The following is a 15,442-nucleotide window of genomic DNA, read 5'->3' as shown; positions in this document are numbered from 1 at the left end:
GGAATGAAGCGCATCCAAAATGAACCTACTTACCAATGTACTGCATCTAAAAATTCTATGCTCTGCTCTCCATTCACCTGAGCCCACTTCCATATTGTTTACATATGGCAGTGGGCTCCGTGTATGCTCAGTTGTACATGAATTCCAGGTCCATAACGTTAGCTGACCGTATGTATGTGACGTGATTTGGGTGACATGTGACTGTGGCCATATTGTTTTCATACGACTGCGGGCACCAGAGAACAGGGAGCTGGGTCAGAATTGTGAGGCTGGGTTCACACGAACTATTTTCAGACATAAACGAGGCGTATTATGCCTCGTTTTACGTCTGAAAATAGGGCTACAATACGTCGGCAAACATCTGCCCATTCATTTGAATGGGTTTGCCGACGTACTGTGCAGACGACCTGTCATTTACACGTCGTCGTTTGACAGCTGTCAAACGACGACGCGTAAAATGACTGCCTCGGCAAAGAAGTGCAGGACACTTCTTTGCAACGTAATTTGAGCCGTTCGTCATTGAAGTCAATGAAGAGCAGCTCAAGATTTACGAGCGTCAAAGACGCCTCGCATAATGCGAGGAGGAGCTTTTACGTCTGAAACGAGGCAGCTGTTTTCTCCTGAAAACAGTCTGTCTTTTCAGACGTAAAAGATAGCTAGCGTGTGCACATACCCTTAATGTCAGTAAATGGGTGAGTGGTTTCATTTTGTATACATGTTCAGTTTGCATGCTTAAATAGATTCTCTCATGAAGACCATCCCTTTTACATACCAACAAGCCATCGATCAGCTGATCACCACAGTCTAACCTAAGAAACCGCCAGGGATCGGCTGTTATTGTCAGGGTAAGCTGTGGCTTATGTAAAGGAATACAGTATTGCAGGGTATGGCCATTCAGATAACCGGCCGCCCATGTAATACATTAATAGGCTGTGCCTGCCAGAGTGAGAACCGCTCTTTGTTAGCAGCCCAACGCTCTACAGCTCTTAGAGGGTGTCCTGAGTGGGGGGACCCTCTTCTATGATGTCCATATTCCCTAATGAGGCATGTGGAAAGGGATGTTTTTAGTGCGACAACCCCTTTAATTATAAATAGCCCTTCACCTGGGAAAAAATAAAGAGGCTGCAAAGAAGCAGCAATTTTGTTTGCTCGGTATCTTCTCTATGCACTTCTAGTCAGTGCAGAGATTCAAATAATGTAAGAGAATATTCTCTTATTTCATATCCTTTAGGAAATTTTTAGAGAACATCTCCTTGTCTGAGAGCCCCACTCTTCTATGTCAAAACACAATTATTTACTTTCAATAGTTTTAAACACTTTATGCTATTTGAAGTGTCAAAAAAGCAGAAAGGTGACAGTGGCGGTTCCTGCTACTGGGCCCCCATTAATCTTGACTTTTATGAAACTCATTTAAGTTGATATACAATAATGATTTGTTTAAAGTTGTATCACTGTATACCATCACTACTGGCTTGAAATCATAGGAAACCTACAAAATCAATACACACAGAAAAATGAATACAGATAGTCGCTTTTTTGTATTTTTATATTTCTAGTGTTACAAAACCATTGGTTCATAACAAATAGCTTTTAGGTGATTTTATAAAAGACGGTAAAAAAAAAACATAAGAAACACAAACTTTGTCCACATAAAAGCTTTAATTTGACCGAAGGTGGGCCCCCGATCCCCTCCATAAATTAGGGTAAACCTTGAAGTGATACGCATTTCAGCACCATATAGGGCCGTAATTGAGGATACTCAATAATATAAGGCACTTGGAGTTAGGTTAGAAAGGGCATATGCTTCTCTCCAACCCCCAAATATTGTGCAAGCTCTGACCCCCATTCTCTATGCTTGAGGGGGGAGGGGTGAAGGAGTTGCCAACTCATTGCAGGAGAGATCAGTGGAGTATAATTTAGACATGATCTATATTGATCCACTAACCCCTCTGGCAGTGGACAGGTGGGAAATGCAAAGCGGCCTGACCTGCAGGAGCTGCCCCATTATCAAATAATAATTATAATAATAATCAAAATATAAACCAAAGATACAGAGAAAGACAAGAAACAAGCAAATGTGACATCCCCCCAGACCCCTGACCGTACCATGTGATCTGCCCTTCATTACCTCACCCAGCCAGAACCCCCCCCAGAGCTGTGATTAACCCCTTCCCTGCCGGAGACACTTGCAGAACAATGATTTTCTCCCTTTCCAGCTACGGGGGTGTTAAGAACCATGATTTGTCCCATCACAGCCGGAGACCTGAAAGCAGGCCTTAACCCCCTTTCTTAGACAGATACATAGGAGACAGACCAAAATCTGTCTCTGCCAGATACCTGCAAAGAATCTTTCAGAGCAGTGATTACCCCTTCCATTACATAAAACCAGCATAATACTATGTCTGCCAGGATCTGTAAAACAGTAACTAATATCTGGTACAGATACCAGCTGATAACCCTGAGACTTAGACCTTTCTAAATAATATTTAACAAAATACAGGGGGTGGTGGAGGGCAGAGAAAAAAGGCATTATAGAAACACAATGTATGGGTTTACAGAGATACAGGGCACTTTTCAGGGCAGTTTGGGAGCTTACTGATACTGACCATACACTTGTCCCTTCCTTTCTCTTCAGAGATTCCTGCTCTGCGAAACTTGCTGAACTATCTTTACTTTCTCTAGGTCACATATCATAGACAGTACTTTATATTCAACAAGACTAGATATCAATGACCTCATCACACCGTTTTCGTTTCTTTTTTTTTTAATTTTTTTTATGGAAATACTTTGGTCCCAAATGATACTTCTATTTCGGGAGATCTATAGGTCACAACACAGCTGTGACAACATTAGTTGACTGAAGAACATTACTTACTATTAATGTCCATCTTTTGGATAGTCATTAATCTAATTGTGCTATTGGCATTATGACACAGAAGCCACAGCTTCTTGGCAGGTAGACGTAATCTCACATGGTCAGACAGATCTCCCCCGACTCGCATTGTATTTCCTGTATCCATCCAAAACCAAAGCAGCTGTTTTTAAATATTCCCTCTGGTTAGATAGAACCATGCATCTATAATGGTGTGGTCGTGATTAGAATCTGTCATAAACATGTAGTTATACAGTATGTACGTTTTCTGACCTTTGGAGGGTATCCATCTCTGCTCTGAATTTTGCAAGTGGTGGCTGTACCGAGAGCACTGCCTGACCAATAGGCAATCAAATCTAATATATGTACCCCTGCAATAACCGTTATGGAAGACATAGCTCCAATCTGGCAGTGAAGGGGTTAAACATAGCAATGTCCACCACATAAAAGCGGAAAAGTTGGTGTAAACTGAATCTCTCCCTTCCTCCATTCCCAGGAGACTGATACTGCCCCCCATGATATCTGTGTGTGAGGGATAAGTTGGAGGGCAGGAGAGATTGTGATGGGGGGCAGGGTCCAGATCCAGGAGGTCTCACACTTTGTCCAGCAAGGAACGCTGACAATATAGAAGCCTCTTGGGGGTGCCATACTGCCTGAAGATCAAGACAGCCAGTCCAAGGAACAAGACACAAAGCAAGAGGAGGACAGGAACTACAACCGCTGCAGTGCTCACTCCTCCATTGGCTTCATCAACTTCAATGATTACCACTTCTGTGTCCTCGTCAGTATCGCCAGGTTGATGGACAGTGCTGCAGCCCATCCAGTCCTGCAGGACAGACTTCGGGAATCCTGATTCTGTCTTTAGTTGCTGGTTATTAAACTTCCAGTACTTATTACCCTTATAGAAATACGTAAAAGCTGAAAAACAAAAAGAAGTTGGATACTTAAAATTAGGAAACAGTTTTCCGGAATAGCCAGTCATATAAGTCCTAAAATACAAATTTTACTAATTTTTAATTCAACAATATGACTTAAAAATACATCTAGTAAATCCTTAAAATTGACCAGGCTTTAGAGTGCCCTCCATTACATTCATTTTTTTCTTCACCATAGAACGATTAATATTCTACATATGGTTCGAGATACAACTGAATAGTTCATTATTGTACCAGAGAAAGAGACATTATATATAACAATATATATAGCTCATCCGATAGTTAAAGGGGTTTCCTCACCTAAAACATTTATCACCTAACCATAGTCTTCTTTGTGTTCTGTTCTCTATAATCTGGCAGGGAGATACGGACAGCTGTCTCTTCACCCAGACTTATTATAAAGAAGGGTGGGCACAGAGACCCCAGTTCTTGTGATCGAAGGGAGTCCCAGTAGAGGATAGGTGATATATGTTCTAGGTTGGAAACCCTCTTTGATGTAAGCTTACGCGATAACAACAGTATGTTGTCTGCCAAGAACACGGGAGGATGCAATATTTGAAACCCATTTGAAGCATTAATTTTATTGTGAGCTTTCAAGAAGACATATAGACCATCTGTCATTGTTTAATGAGTTAAAATCAATAATAATGTTTTATGTCCTATCACTTGCACAGATGAGAGGACCGGTTTTAGTCTCATTAGCTGGAGGAAAGAGTATTTTCACAAGGCAGCGTGGTGGTTTAGTGGTTAGCATTGTTGCTTTGCCACACTAGGGTCCTGGATTTGACTCTGGCAGCAAGAAGGATAGGCCTGTTGGATTAGAACATGCCTGATCCTTTGTTCCCCAAGAGATAACTGTTGCCAAAGCTGTCTGGCAGTAGCTTATCTTCCACTATCTCATTAAATAAACATGCACACCGGCCAATCCAATCTTACCTCCATCACTTCCCATGAATGCCCCTCGAATAGCGTCCGGAATTCCTTCCCACACTTTGATAGGTTTTGGGTAGTCCGCATCTACTTCTCTCATCTCCTCATTAAACCTGTAATACCTGAATTTTAAAAAGAGAAATAGAAAGTGTGAAAAAAAGTTTTAAAAAAATGCAGTAATTAAAGTGATTTGTAAACCCCGTCATTTACTTGTTTCCTCTGAATAAGTAGGTCTGTCCGTTGGGCATCCAGTAAAGTGCAGCATCAATCCTATCATTCGGTAATCCTCTACCCATCTCCTTCAATGACTTGGGATACCCAGGTTCAAGGATGGCTTCATCAAACACCCAATGCTTGTCCCCTGAACACACACAAATATACAACAGCTTTTCATTATTATCTTTGAATTGTCAATGACAATATTTAATACATAATGAAAGAAAGAAAGCTGGCCTTTGAACAATTACCCTTGAAGAAGACAAATTTTCCATCTTTTCTTTCATAGGCTGAGTTTATAGAACTTGGAAGACCACGCCAAAATTGTCCAATGGGCAGTGGGTATCCATCCATTACACGGTTATTCCGTACACGCCAGAACCAGCGCTCCTACAATGAAATAAGTTTGTAAGCAAGAAAGAAAGACAACTCATTGGTTGTAGAAATAGACAGGGTGTGTGGTGGACTACTGAAAATTAGACATCGGTACAAATGGATACAATCACTTCCAACTGACCTTAAAGACAAACATCTCTCCCCTCAAAACCGCAATGGTGTCAAAGTTTCCTTGACAAATATCTGGTCCAAAAGGCACATTGGGATCATCAGGAATGTCAGGTTGACGTGGAGTAGGTCGAGGTGCCCGTGTGGGACGGGGTGCTCGTGTTGGGTCTCCTCCATAGCCTAAGAAAATGTTTTAAAATGAACTTAAACCCGGGAACATTAAAAAAAATGATACTACAAATGCATTAATGCAAATTAACATTTTAAACAGTAACTGATATAAAGGCCATGATGTAGCCATGATGAAGGTGTAGCATAATATTGGCTGAAACTAAAACATGTCTACACATTACCTCTCTTTCAGGTACTCAAAACTTTACCTTTATTAAAAAGATAGATTTTTCATACTTATTACTTTTACTGTTCAAGTAGGCCTCTATTTTTATATTCACAACCCAAACGTTCATGCTTTTCCACCAGCCTTTTACTCACCACTTCTATAGAGTTGCTGGATACCTCTGAGGTCATCGTTTGGTAGCTGAAAGTTCGTAGTGTCCATCCATTGATAGAATGGGGCCATAATGGCTGAAGGGTCACTGGAATGTTCTAGACCCAATGCATGGCCTAGTTCATGGACAGCCACAAGAAACAAGTCATTCCCTATTTGATCAGGAAACAAAAAATGACTTTAATTCTCAGCCTCATCAAATTATTTCTTGTTTCTTTTTCTATGCTGATTCATCTCTTCTTATTTCTTCTAATTATACATTCCCTCTTAAAATGAGACTAAATGCTCACATCTAAGAACTTTACTAAGATTTTTTTTTTGTCCTTTCTCTTACCATCTAGATCATCATTCCTGGATGTCCAAGGTTCCGCAGAATCAAAGTGAGTGTCCCCACCAATGCCTGCTCCAGGAAAGTATGCATGTGCCAAAAAGCCACCTTCTCCATCAAAAGGGGTGCTATCCCCATGGAACCCCTCAGCAAAGAAAAGCATTATGTCAGCATGCTTGGCATGACCATCTTGTATGTCTATGTATCGAACCTCTCGAAAGCGTAGTGGGGTTACACTCTGCCATACTGTAAAAGCTCTCCGGATAGCTTCATATGTTTCATATTCACCCACTTTTGGAGTATAGTTCTGTATGCTAAGAGTAAATAGTTATATGCAGTGTTAAAAATTAGGACAGCACTTAATTCTAAATAAACATGGTAGTATATTTTGCCACATACCAAAAAGTGATGTCCTGGTGCGGCCATTTCAGACCCTGAAAAGCGTATCTTTTTCGCCGTACATTTGCTTTAATTTCAGAACCAAATTTATCTGGCACGCCACAACGTGGCTTCTTCATTGCGCTGAAAATAAAATTCTGATTAGAACATTGGTAAATTATTGCTGTCAGAACATGGAACAGCTACATTGGGGTTGTTAGTATCAATAAGTAATCATGGATGCCCCATTGATACCTCACACAGCCACAGCCACCATCAGCAGCAGGGAAGTTCATGAGGCAGTAAGGCTATGATGATGCCTGATGAATAGAGGTCACTGTGAGGGGTCTGTAGCGCCATCATCCTAATCCTGGTTCCTTGTTCCTATCTTTACTTCCCTGGATCTGAATTCCTTTTCCCTCCCCCCTCTACGCTTCCCCTCCTACACTCTTCTCTCTCTCTCTTGCATTCCCTCCCTTCTTTAGCAGCAGGACTATAATTATTTCCTACTGTCCCTCATCCCTAAGACCCTTATGACAGAGAAGACAGATATCCTCAGTCACTGGGCATTATAGAAGCTGCAATGCCTGCTACCTTAGTAGATATCCTGTGTTCTTGAGTGTAAACCGGCCCATATGGGTTTTTTTTTATGGTGCACTTTTTCCATATTCACTTTGTGACAAAAACAAATACAAGTAACCGAATCATTGTAGCCATGATGAAAACTCAGGTCCTTTTTATAGAAAATACAATTTCTGCAACAGAGAGTCGCTATGAAAAACCTCAATACCTCTCTGTTTCACTGTCCATCTTGCCAGTCACTGTCAGCCTATAGAACCTCTGCATAGCAGCAATAGCTTCACTCATAGACTGTGGAGAGCGTAATGTGTGAGTACGAAGGTCTCCTGGAGGCAAATATCCATATTGTTGTAACCAGGCCTAAAAACAGAAAAGAGCGTAAAAAAGGTTAGACTAATCTATAGTATTAATGTGCCGAAATAATGATACTATTAAACATTCAACTAGTGCATAGGCAAACATAAAAACAAATCAGAAGGTATAGCAATGCAGACTAGGAAAAATAGAAATCATCAAAAGTTTTCTATAGAAAACAAATTTTTACTGAATTGTATGATATTTGGGTTTCTACATCAAGATGGAAGTGTCAGAAACTTGGCAGGTCTGATGATTGACCACATATATATATATATATATATATATATACAGGGTGGGCCATTTATATGGATACACCTAAATAAAATGGGAATGGTTGGTGATATGAACCTCCTGTTTGTGGCACATTAGTATATGGGAGGGGGGGAAACTTTTCAAGCTGGGTGTTGACCATGGTGGCCATTTTGAAGTCGGCCATTTTGTATCCAACTTTAGTTTTTTCAATGGGAAGAGGGTCATGTGACACATCAAACTTGTCGAGAATTTCACAAGAAAAACAATGGTGTGCTTGGTTTTAACGTTACTTTATTCTTTCATGAGTTATTTACAAGTTTCTGACCACTTATAAAATGTGTTCAAAGTGCTGCCCATTGTGTTGGATTGTCAATGCAACCCTCTTCTCCCACTCTTCACACACTGATAGCAACACCGCAGAAGAAATGCTAGCACAGGCTTCCAGTATCCGTAGTTTCAGTTGCTGCACATCTCGTATCTTCACAGCATAGACAATTGCCTTCAGATGACCCCAAAGATAAAAGTCTAAGGGGGTCAGATCGGGAGACCTAGGGGGCCATTCAACTGGCCCACGACGACCAATCCACTTTCCAGGAAACTGTTCATCTAGGAATGCTCGGACCTGACACCAATAATGTCACCCATAACTTGTAAATAACTCATGAAAGATTAAAGTAACGTTAAAGCCAAGCACACCATTGTTTTTCTTGTGAAATTCTCGATAAGTTTGATGTGTCACATGACCCTCTTCCCATTGAAAAAACTAAAGTTGGATACAAAATGGCAGACTTAAAAATGGCCGCCATGGTCAACACCCAGCTTTAAAAGTTTCCCCCCTCCCATATACTAATGTGCCACAAACAGGAAGTTAATATCACCAACCATTCCCATTTTATTTAGGTGTATCCATATAAATGGCCCACCCTGTATATATATATAAATGCTGTTTCTATGCCTTTGGGCTATTCATTTTAGCATGCCGTAATAAATATATTCTGTAGTATGGGGAGGTTATTTTCTTCTTATTTTGTTCTCCAAAATTTAATTTCTGTATCTTAATAAATAATGGATATACATTAATATTTATTAAGAGTCTGCCCCTCTCCAAATAAATAATTTAGCAGCTCCCTCTACATGCTGACAGATGATTGGCCTGTCATGTGACCTCACATTTACTGCTGAGCAACAGTCACTGTTAGGGTATGTTCACACGGCCAAATTTCAGACGTATACGAGGCGTATTTTGCCTCGTTTTACGTCTGGAAATACGGCTCCAATACGTCGGCAAACATCTGCCCATTCATTTGAATGGGTTTGCCGACGTACTGTGCAGACGACCTGTTATTTACGCATCGTCGTTTGACAGCTGTCAAACGACGACGCGTAAAAATACAGCCTCGTCAAAAGAAGTGCAGGACACTTCTTTGGATGTTTTTGGAGCTGTTTTCTCATAGACTCCAATGAAAACAGCTCCAAAAACGGACGTAAAAAGCGGTGCGAAAACGGCGTGAAAACGCCGCGAAAAATGCGAGTTGGTAAAAAAAGTCTGAAAAGCAGGGTCTGTTTTCCCTTGAAAACAGCTCTGGATTTTCAGACGTTTTTGTTGACTACGTGTGAACATACCCTAATTGGTCGATGCCCTCACTAGAGCTCCAGACTTTAGACTAATTCAGAGAGAGGCAGACTAATTCGCATATAATCATGAAGGAAAGTGTTAGCATCTGCTTGCTTTCCTGATTTAAATGATAATTTTAAAAAAATGGTGAAAGAAGAAGTAAAATGTAAGAAATTAGGGAGATTGTTTTGACTGATCCATAGTCAAAAGTTAAAGGGGTATTCACAAATTTGACATTTATGAAATTGTTTTTATTGTTGTTTTTTTCTTCGGAATTACCAAGGTAATCTTTTTCTATGGGAATCAGGTATGTTATGTGTGTATATCGGTTGGGTTCTTCATGCTTGGCCATTGCTCTTCATTGTTGAGATGCATTTGGCACTTATGATATGTATAGATTAACGTGTCATTAATGACAAATTTAGGAAACTGCTTTAAGCCAGACAGGAACTAGTAATGACCAAGAATTAAACTTTGTGTGAGCCTATGGAAGGGAGAGAGATGAGAAATTAGCAATTCCGAAACCATGTATCTTGGAGGGGTCATCCACTATGGACAATCCCTTTTTGGAAGAAGAGTCCCCTAATTATTAGCTAATGACAAAGTACCCCACTACTAGGACCCCCAATGATCTGATGTAATCTGTGCCACCAAAAGGGAAATTACACAATACCCATGAAATCGATGGGCTGTTCATATATAGATGAGTGTCCATTTTCAATCACTGTGGCCTGCTTTAGGGTTAGGGAAAACTTTATGACCTCTTGTCAAAAATGTATCTACCATAGACCTTAATTGTTTGTTGGTAAATCCAATCCAGACAAGTTTGGTGAGATCTACCAGAAATGTATTGTCTGCTGCTCACCGTAAAGTTTAGTATGCTATAATCCATTTATTTATTTATCATCGCATATTTAGCGCCAACATATTCTGCAATGCTGTACACAGATTAAAATTACACACATCAGTCCATGGGGAAAACCTTTTAAGTATAGATGTATATGCTACGCTATGTATACAATTACATTATTAAAGGGTTTCTCCACTCCGGGGCTTCTTTTTGAACCAAGAGATAAGCAGTGAACATGATAGTTACATGAACGTTTATAACCCTTTAAATGACCTGCCTATGACTGTATTACATTGCTCAGGTTTAGCAGGACAGACTGATATTATAAGACACATAGTGACTTCAAAGATGCATGGCAAATACAACCATATGTAGAGCGCTGGTGGATTAGGAGTTAATCCTCACATCTTCACAGTGAGAGATGTATTCTTCAAAGAGAGGGAGAGAGGTACATTAGCGTGTGTTGGGGGATGTTCCGAGAGGGATAATGTATTTATCTCCCCTGAGGCTTCATAAAATGGACACAACTTCAAAGTGTGTGGGGGCAGGGAATGGTATGGTGCAGTGGGTACAGGAAATCAGTTTAAAGTTACAGGAAAACCTTTCACATATAGGACTGGGGTGGGGGTGGAAGAAGAAATTGTAAGAAGGGAGAGGTCTCTGTTGTTAAAACAAAATACAAGACACAGTCTCACATGATGAGTTATACAAAGCGGACATATATCAACAAATTCAACTTTACGCAATCAGAGAGGACACACAAATAACCATGAGCAAGAAATCTAGGGTCACCCAAAAACCCTCCGTTTATATGACGTGCAATGCTACCATAAAGTCTGCTACTTATGTCTTCCCAGTTATTGAAGCAGATTAGCAGAGACAGGTAGATGGGGAATGTCAAGGTATCCAGCTAGATAGAGGGGTACACATAGATATTACATAACTGTTGCCCAATTCATATTATTTCACCAGGTTTTCACGTGTATGTGTGCCATCTCACCATGCTGGCAAGACTGATGGAGATAAAGAGCGGCTACTTTTGGAACAATAATAAGCATATTATTCATACACAAACAACAGTAAGGCCGGGATCACACACAGTTTTGATGCAGTTGCAGTTTATGACTCAGGTTTTCTAGTCAAACACAAGAATAGACAGAAGAAAGGTAATGCATCAGTCTTTTCTTTATACATTCCCTTCCTTTTAGGTCCACTTCTGGCTTTGGCTCAAAAAAACAGATCCAAAAACTGCACCGAAAACTGCATGAAATCAGTGTGTGTGATCCTGGCACTAGGCTGACCATACACATGAGATAGCTGTCGACTAACAGCTACCTTAATCAACCTTCCCCTAAACATTCGTGCTCAGCTCGGCCAAGTGCGTATGTTTATACGGTAGGGGAGAGGGAGACAAGGCGCTGCCAGACACTTCTGGCAGCAGATTATCTCCCGGCAGAACAAAGGATTGGACATGTTAAAATAGTGAATAGTTAAACATTCTTTATGTTAATCTGTATAATAAATTACTGCAATATAAACAATATAAATAGGGAGAATACTCACTATTATTCACTGTATAAAATGCTCCCAAAGCAACTGTTAGAATCTACATTTTAGGCCCTGTTCACACTAGTGTCATGGTTCTGGCAGATTGCCCCTGATGTGCAGAATAGTGTAATCCATTGCATTATTCTGCCCAGTAAAAAAATCAAAAATCAAACACACCAACCTGATGGACTCATTATATGTCAATAGGATCCATTAGGATCCGTTACAAATCTGATTAAAATCGACCTGTCATATCCATCATAGCTCCTTTAGGGTATGTTCACACGGCCAAATTTCAGACGTATACGAGGCGTATTATGCCTCGTTTTACGTCTGAAAATAGGGCTATAATACGTCGGCAAACATCTGCCCATTCATTTGAATGGGTTTGCCGACGTACTGTGCAGACGACCTGTTATTTACGCGTCGTCGTTTGACAGCTGTCAAACGACGACGCGTAAAAATACAGCCTCGGCAAAAGAAGTGCAGGACACTTCTTTGGACGTTTTTGGAGCTGTTTTCTCATAGACTCCAATGAAAACAGCTCCAAAAACGGACGTAAAAAACGCCGCGAAAACGGTGTGAAAACGCAGCGAAAAATGCGAGTTGGTAAAAAAACGTCTGAAAAGCAGGGTCTGTTTTCCCTTGAAAACAGCTCTGGATTTTCAGACGTTTTTGTTGACTACGTGTGAACATACCCTCAGGGTATGTTCACACGCTAGCTGTAATTTACGGCTGAAATGACAGCCTGTTTTCAGAAGAAAACAGCTGCCTCGTTTCAGCCGTAAATGCTCCTCCTCGTATTATGCGAGGCGTCTGTGACGCTCGTATATCTTGAGCTGCTCTTCATTGAGTTCAATGAAGAACGGCTCAAATTATGTGGCAAAGAAGTGCCCTGCACTTCTTTGCCGAGGCAGTCAATTTACGCGTCGTCGTTTGACAGCTGTCAAACGACGACGCGTAAATTACAGGTCGTCTGCACAGTACGTCGGCAAACCCATTCAACTGAATGGGCAGATGTTTGCCGACGTATTGTAGCCCTATTTTCAGGCGTAAAACGAGGCATAATACGCCTCGTTTACGTCTGAAAATAGGTCGTGTGAACCCAGCCTTAAAGACACAAGCCAGGAGGCCCGTGTAAATAGAGACTTGCATTATTTTTTCTGTTTGTTTGTTTGTTTTTTTTGCTTTAGAACTCTTCTTAGCAAATTAAAAAAATATGTCATATTGACAATTGATCAATTTCTATCAGTTTTTATAATGTCACCTATTGACCTCAATGATATGCAAATAAACTAATCACGACAAAACTAATGAAAACGAAACTGATACATTAGAAATTATTAGAATTCGTCCCCCAAATCCACCATGATCATTCTTCCCAGCTTAATGCTCTGTTCACACTTTGGCAAATTATTTTCCATCATGTTTTTGCCCGCTCCTCCACGGCCAGAAAATCCCAGAATGCTGCGCTATTCTTCCCAGTTCTAAAAACCTGAAACATGTCAGACCCATTATGTCAATGGGAACCGTCAAGATGCGCCATGATGCCAACGTGAACAGATAGACAGAGGACTGGACACTAATTATAAGCTAGAGACTGTAACTGCATATCCAGAGGTTTTACTGTCTAGCCATCTGTCTAGTACTGGCACAACTCCCAACATTTCCAATTGGAAGGAGGAAAAAAGATCTAATTTGTGCCTTAAAACACTTAACCAAATGTCTAGATATAAACTCACTTAGCTTATTATGGACAGCCACAATGATCTGATATTCAATGTAAATGAGGAATTTGCTGAGATTTTTCTTGCAATTTTCCATTTTGTTCTTCAGTTAGGCAGGGTCGGCGGATATTTCAATTGTCTATTATGATAACATGACTATATGAGTTTATACAACAATTTAAAGAGTAGGTTAAAAGACCCGCTCCAAAAACCATTAAAGGCTTTCGACACATTTGAAGGGTTTTTTTTATATTTTTTCTTGCATTTAACAAATTTTGGGGTAAAGGGAATGTTCCCAATAGGCATTTATTAAAAAGTCACATACATTGCAGGCTACTCTGTCCCTTTCCCAGTCAAAACTGTTCTTCATAAACTCTCATTATAGCTGTGCCCAAGCAAAACACAACAACATTTTTACTAAAGACCTATTGGGGAAATAATTTCACCCCCATAATTTGTTAAATACAATAATAATAAAAAACATTCAAAGGTGTCCATATCTTTTAGGTAAATCTACCTCTGAGCAGAAACGTCCAGTTTACATAAGGGATGATTCTACATAAAAGAGTTGAGTAACTTTGTAAATACATTACATTACTTTTCTTGTACTGATCCTAAGTTACAGCTTGTGTTAGTCTGGAGCAGCATTCACAATTTTATAGGCTTCAAAGCTAAAATATCCCAGAATTCCTTGATTTCTCAATGTCTGCACAAAGAATGTTCTGGTAGTTGCGCTCTTGGAAGTGAAGTTTTTATACCAAGCAATGTAACTAACTGTACCACTGCATTATAGGAGCAAGGCTAAACTGTTAGGGGTGTGTCTGACAACAAGGTGTTGACTGTCTCCAATGACAACCAGCAGGATTATGAAGGCAGCTCTGGAATATACTACAGGCTATAACTCAGGATCAGGATCCAGACATAAAAGACGTATTGGAAAGTATATGTAGAAATATTTCCTTAGGCTCTGAGTACAAACAATTCAACCGTTTTGTTTACATGCAAAAGAAGGCAAAAGAGATTCTTGTTTTCTCCCTTTTCATATTTCTCTCTGTATACAAATGAGAGATATATGTGCAGAGCATTGCGTCGTAAAAACTCTTGACGTTTCCATATCTTTCTACAGGTACAAGCTACATGGGGAAATTTGGTAAGGTAAGGTATGAAATACGAAATATAGATCATAAATTCTTACGTAAGTCTTATTTTAATGCAAAGATTTTTTCCAACCACTGTTGAATGAGTGGTGGTTTAAAAAGTCTTTTGTGAGGATCTGATGGACATTTCCATCATAACAATCCTTGCAGCTGGTGGGAAGGAGTTTTCTCCTGGCCTGGTGAGAAGTGTCATTGTTGCCTAGCAACAGCCCTGGTAAGAGTCATGCACTAGGCAGTACTACTTTACTGTAAATGTTGCTACGAGCCAATGGTAGTGCTGACTTTTATGTTACCACGATCAACAAAGACAGTTTTGATCTTTTTGTGCATTTACACTGGGCATTGGATGTTACGATCGTAGACAAACTAGCAAATGATGACAATAGTTAGCCAGAGTAAATGGCCTTTACGTAAGGTCCGCATTGGTAATTATTTACTTTAAAAAAAAAGTCCTTGACTTTATTCATGAAGTAAAAATCTGTGTGTATGTTATATTATGAGTTCGATTGAGGATCTCATTTTGGAGTCTCAGGTTTCTTTTTTCTCTCAAGACTGTGTATCATGTGGAGGACTTACAAGCATAGACCTGCAGGAACAATGTCAGGCCAGGAATGATGAGAACAGACAGAGGTTTCTCAAGAGAAACTATTTACTCGAAACTTGCTAATCTCTGCTATCACACTCAG

The 15,442-nt window shown here is 40.1% G+C and overlaps 1 protein-coding gene across 1 annotated transcript in view; it reads right to left on the bottom strand.

The window, feature by feature from the left end:
- Nucleotides 1-1,528: 1,528 nt before the first annotated feature.
- The window catches only part of MMP14 (matrix metallopeptidase 14), a 34,431-nt gene continuing 20,517 nt past the window's right edge, over nucleotides 1,529-15,442 (bottom strand). The window contains exons 2-10 of the mRNA XM_075828925.1: nucleotides 7,462-7,610; nucleotides 6,693-6,815; nucleotides 6,300-6,607; nucleotides 5,950-6,117; nucleotides 5,471-5,637; nucleotides 5,205-5,343; nucleotides 4,948-5,098; nucleotides 4,744-4,859; nucleotides 1,529-3,790 (exon numbers count right to left, since the gene is read on the bottom strand). Coding sequence (XP_075685040.1) covers nucleotides 3,465-3,790; nucleotides 4,744-4,859; nucleotides 4,948-5,098; nucleotides 5,205-5,343; nucleotides 5,471-5,637; nucleotides 5,950-6,117; nucleotides 6,300-6,607; nucleotides 6,693-6,815; nucleotides 7,462-7,610 — 1,647 coding nt within the window. The 3' untranslated portion in view covers nucleotides 1,529-3,464. The remainder of the gene's footprint in view (nucleotides 3,791-4,743; nucleotides 4,860-4,947; nucleotides 5,099-5,204; nucleotides 5,344-5,470; nucleotides 5,638-5,949; nucleotides 6,118-6,299; nucleotides 6,608-6,692; nucleotides 6,816-7,461; nucleotides 7,611-15,442) is intronic.

Source organism: Rhinoderma darwinii, chromosome 1 (assembly GCF_050947455.1).
Source record: "Rhinoderma darwinii isolate aRhiDar2 chromosome 1, aRhiDar2.hap1, whole genome shotgun sequence".
In the NCBI taxonomy this organism is placed as follows: domain Eukaryota; kingdom Metazoa; phylum Chordata; class Amphibia; order Anura; family Rhinodermatidae; genus Rhinoderma; species Rhinoderma darwinii.
The sequence above is the reverse complement of the archived record's forward strand: the minus strand, read 5'-3'. Positions and strand labels throughout refer to the sequence as shown.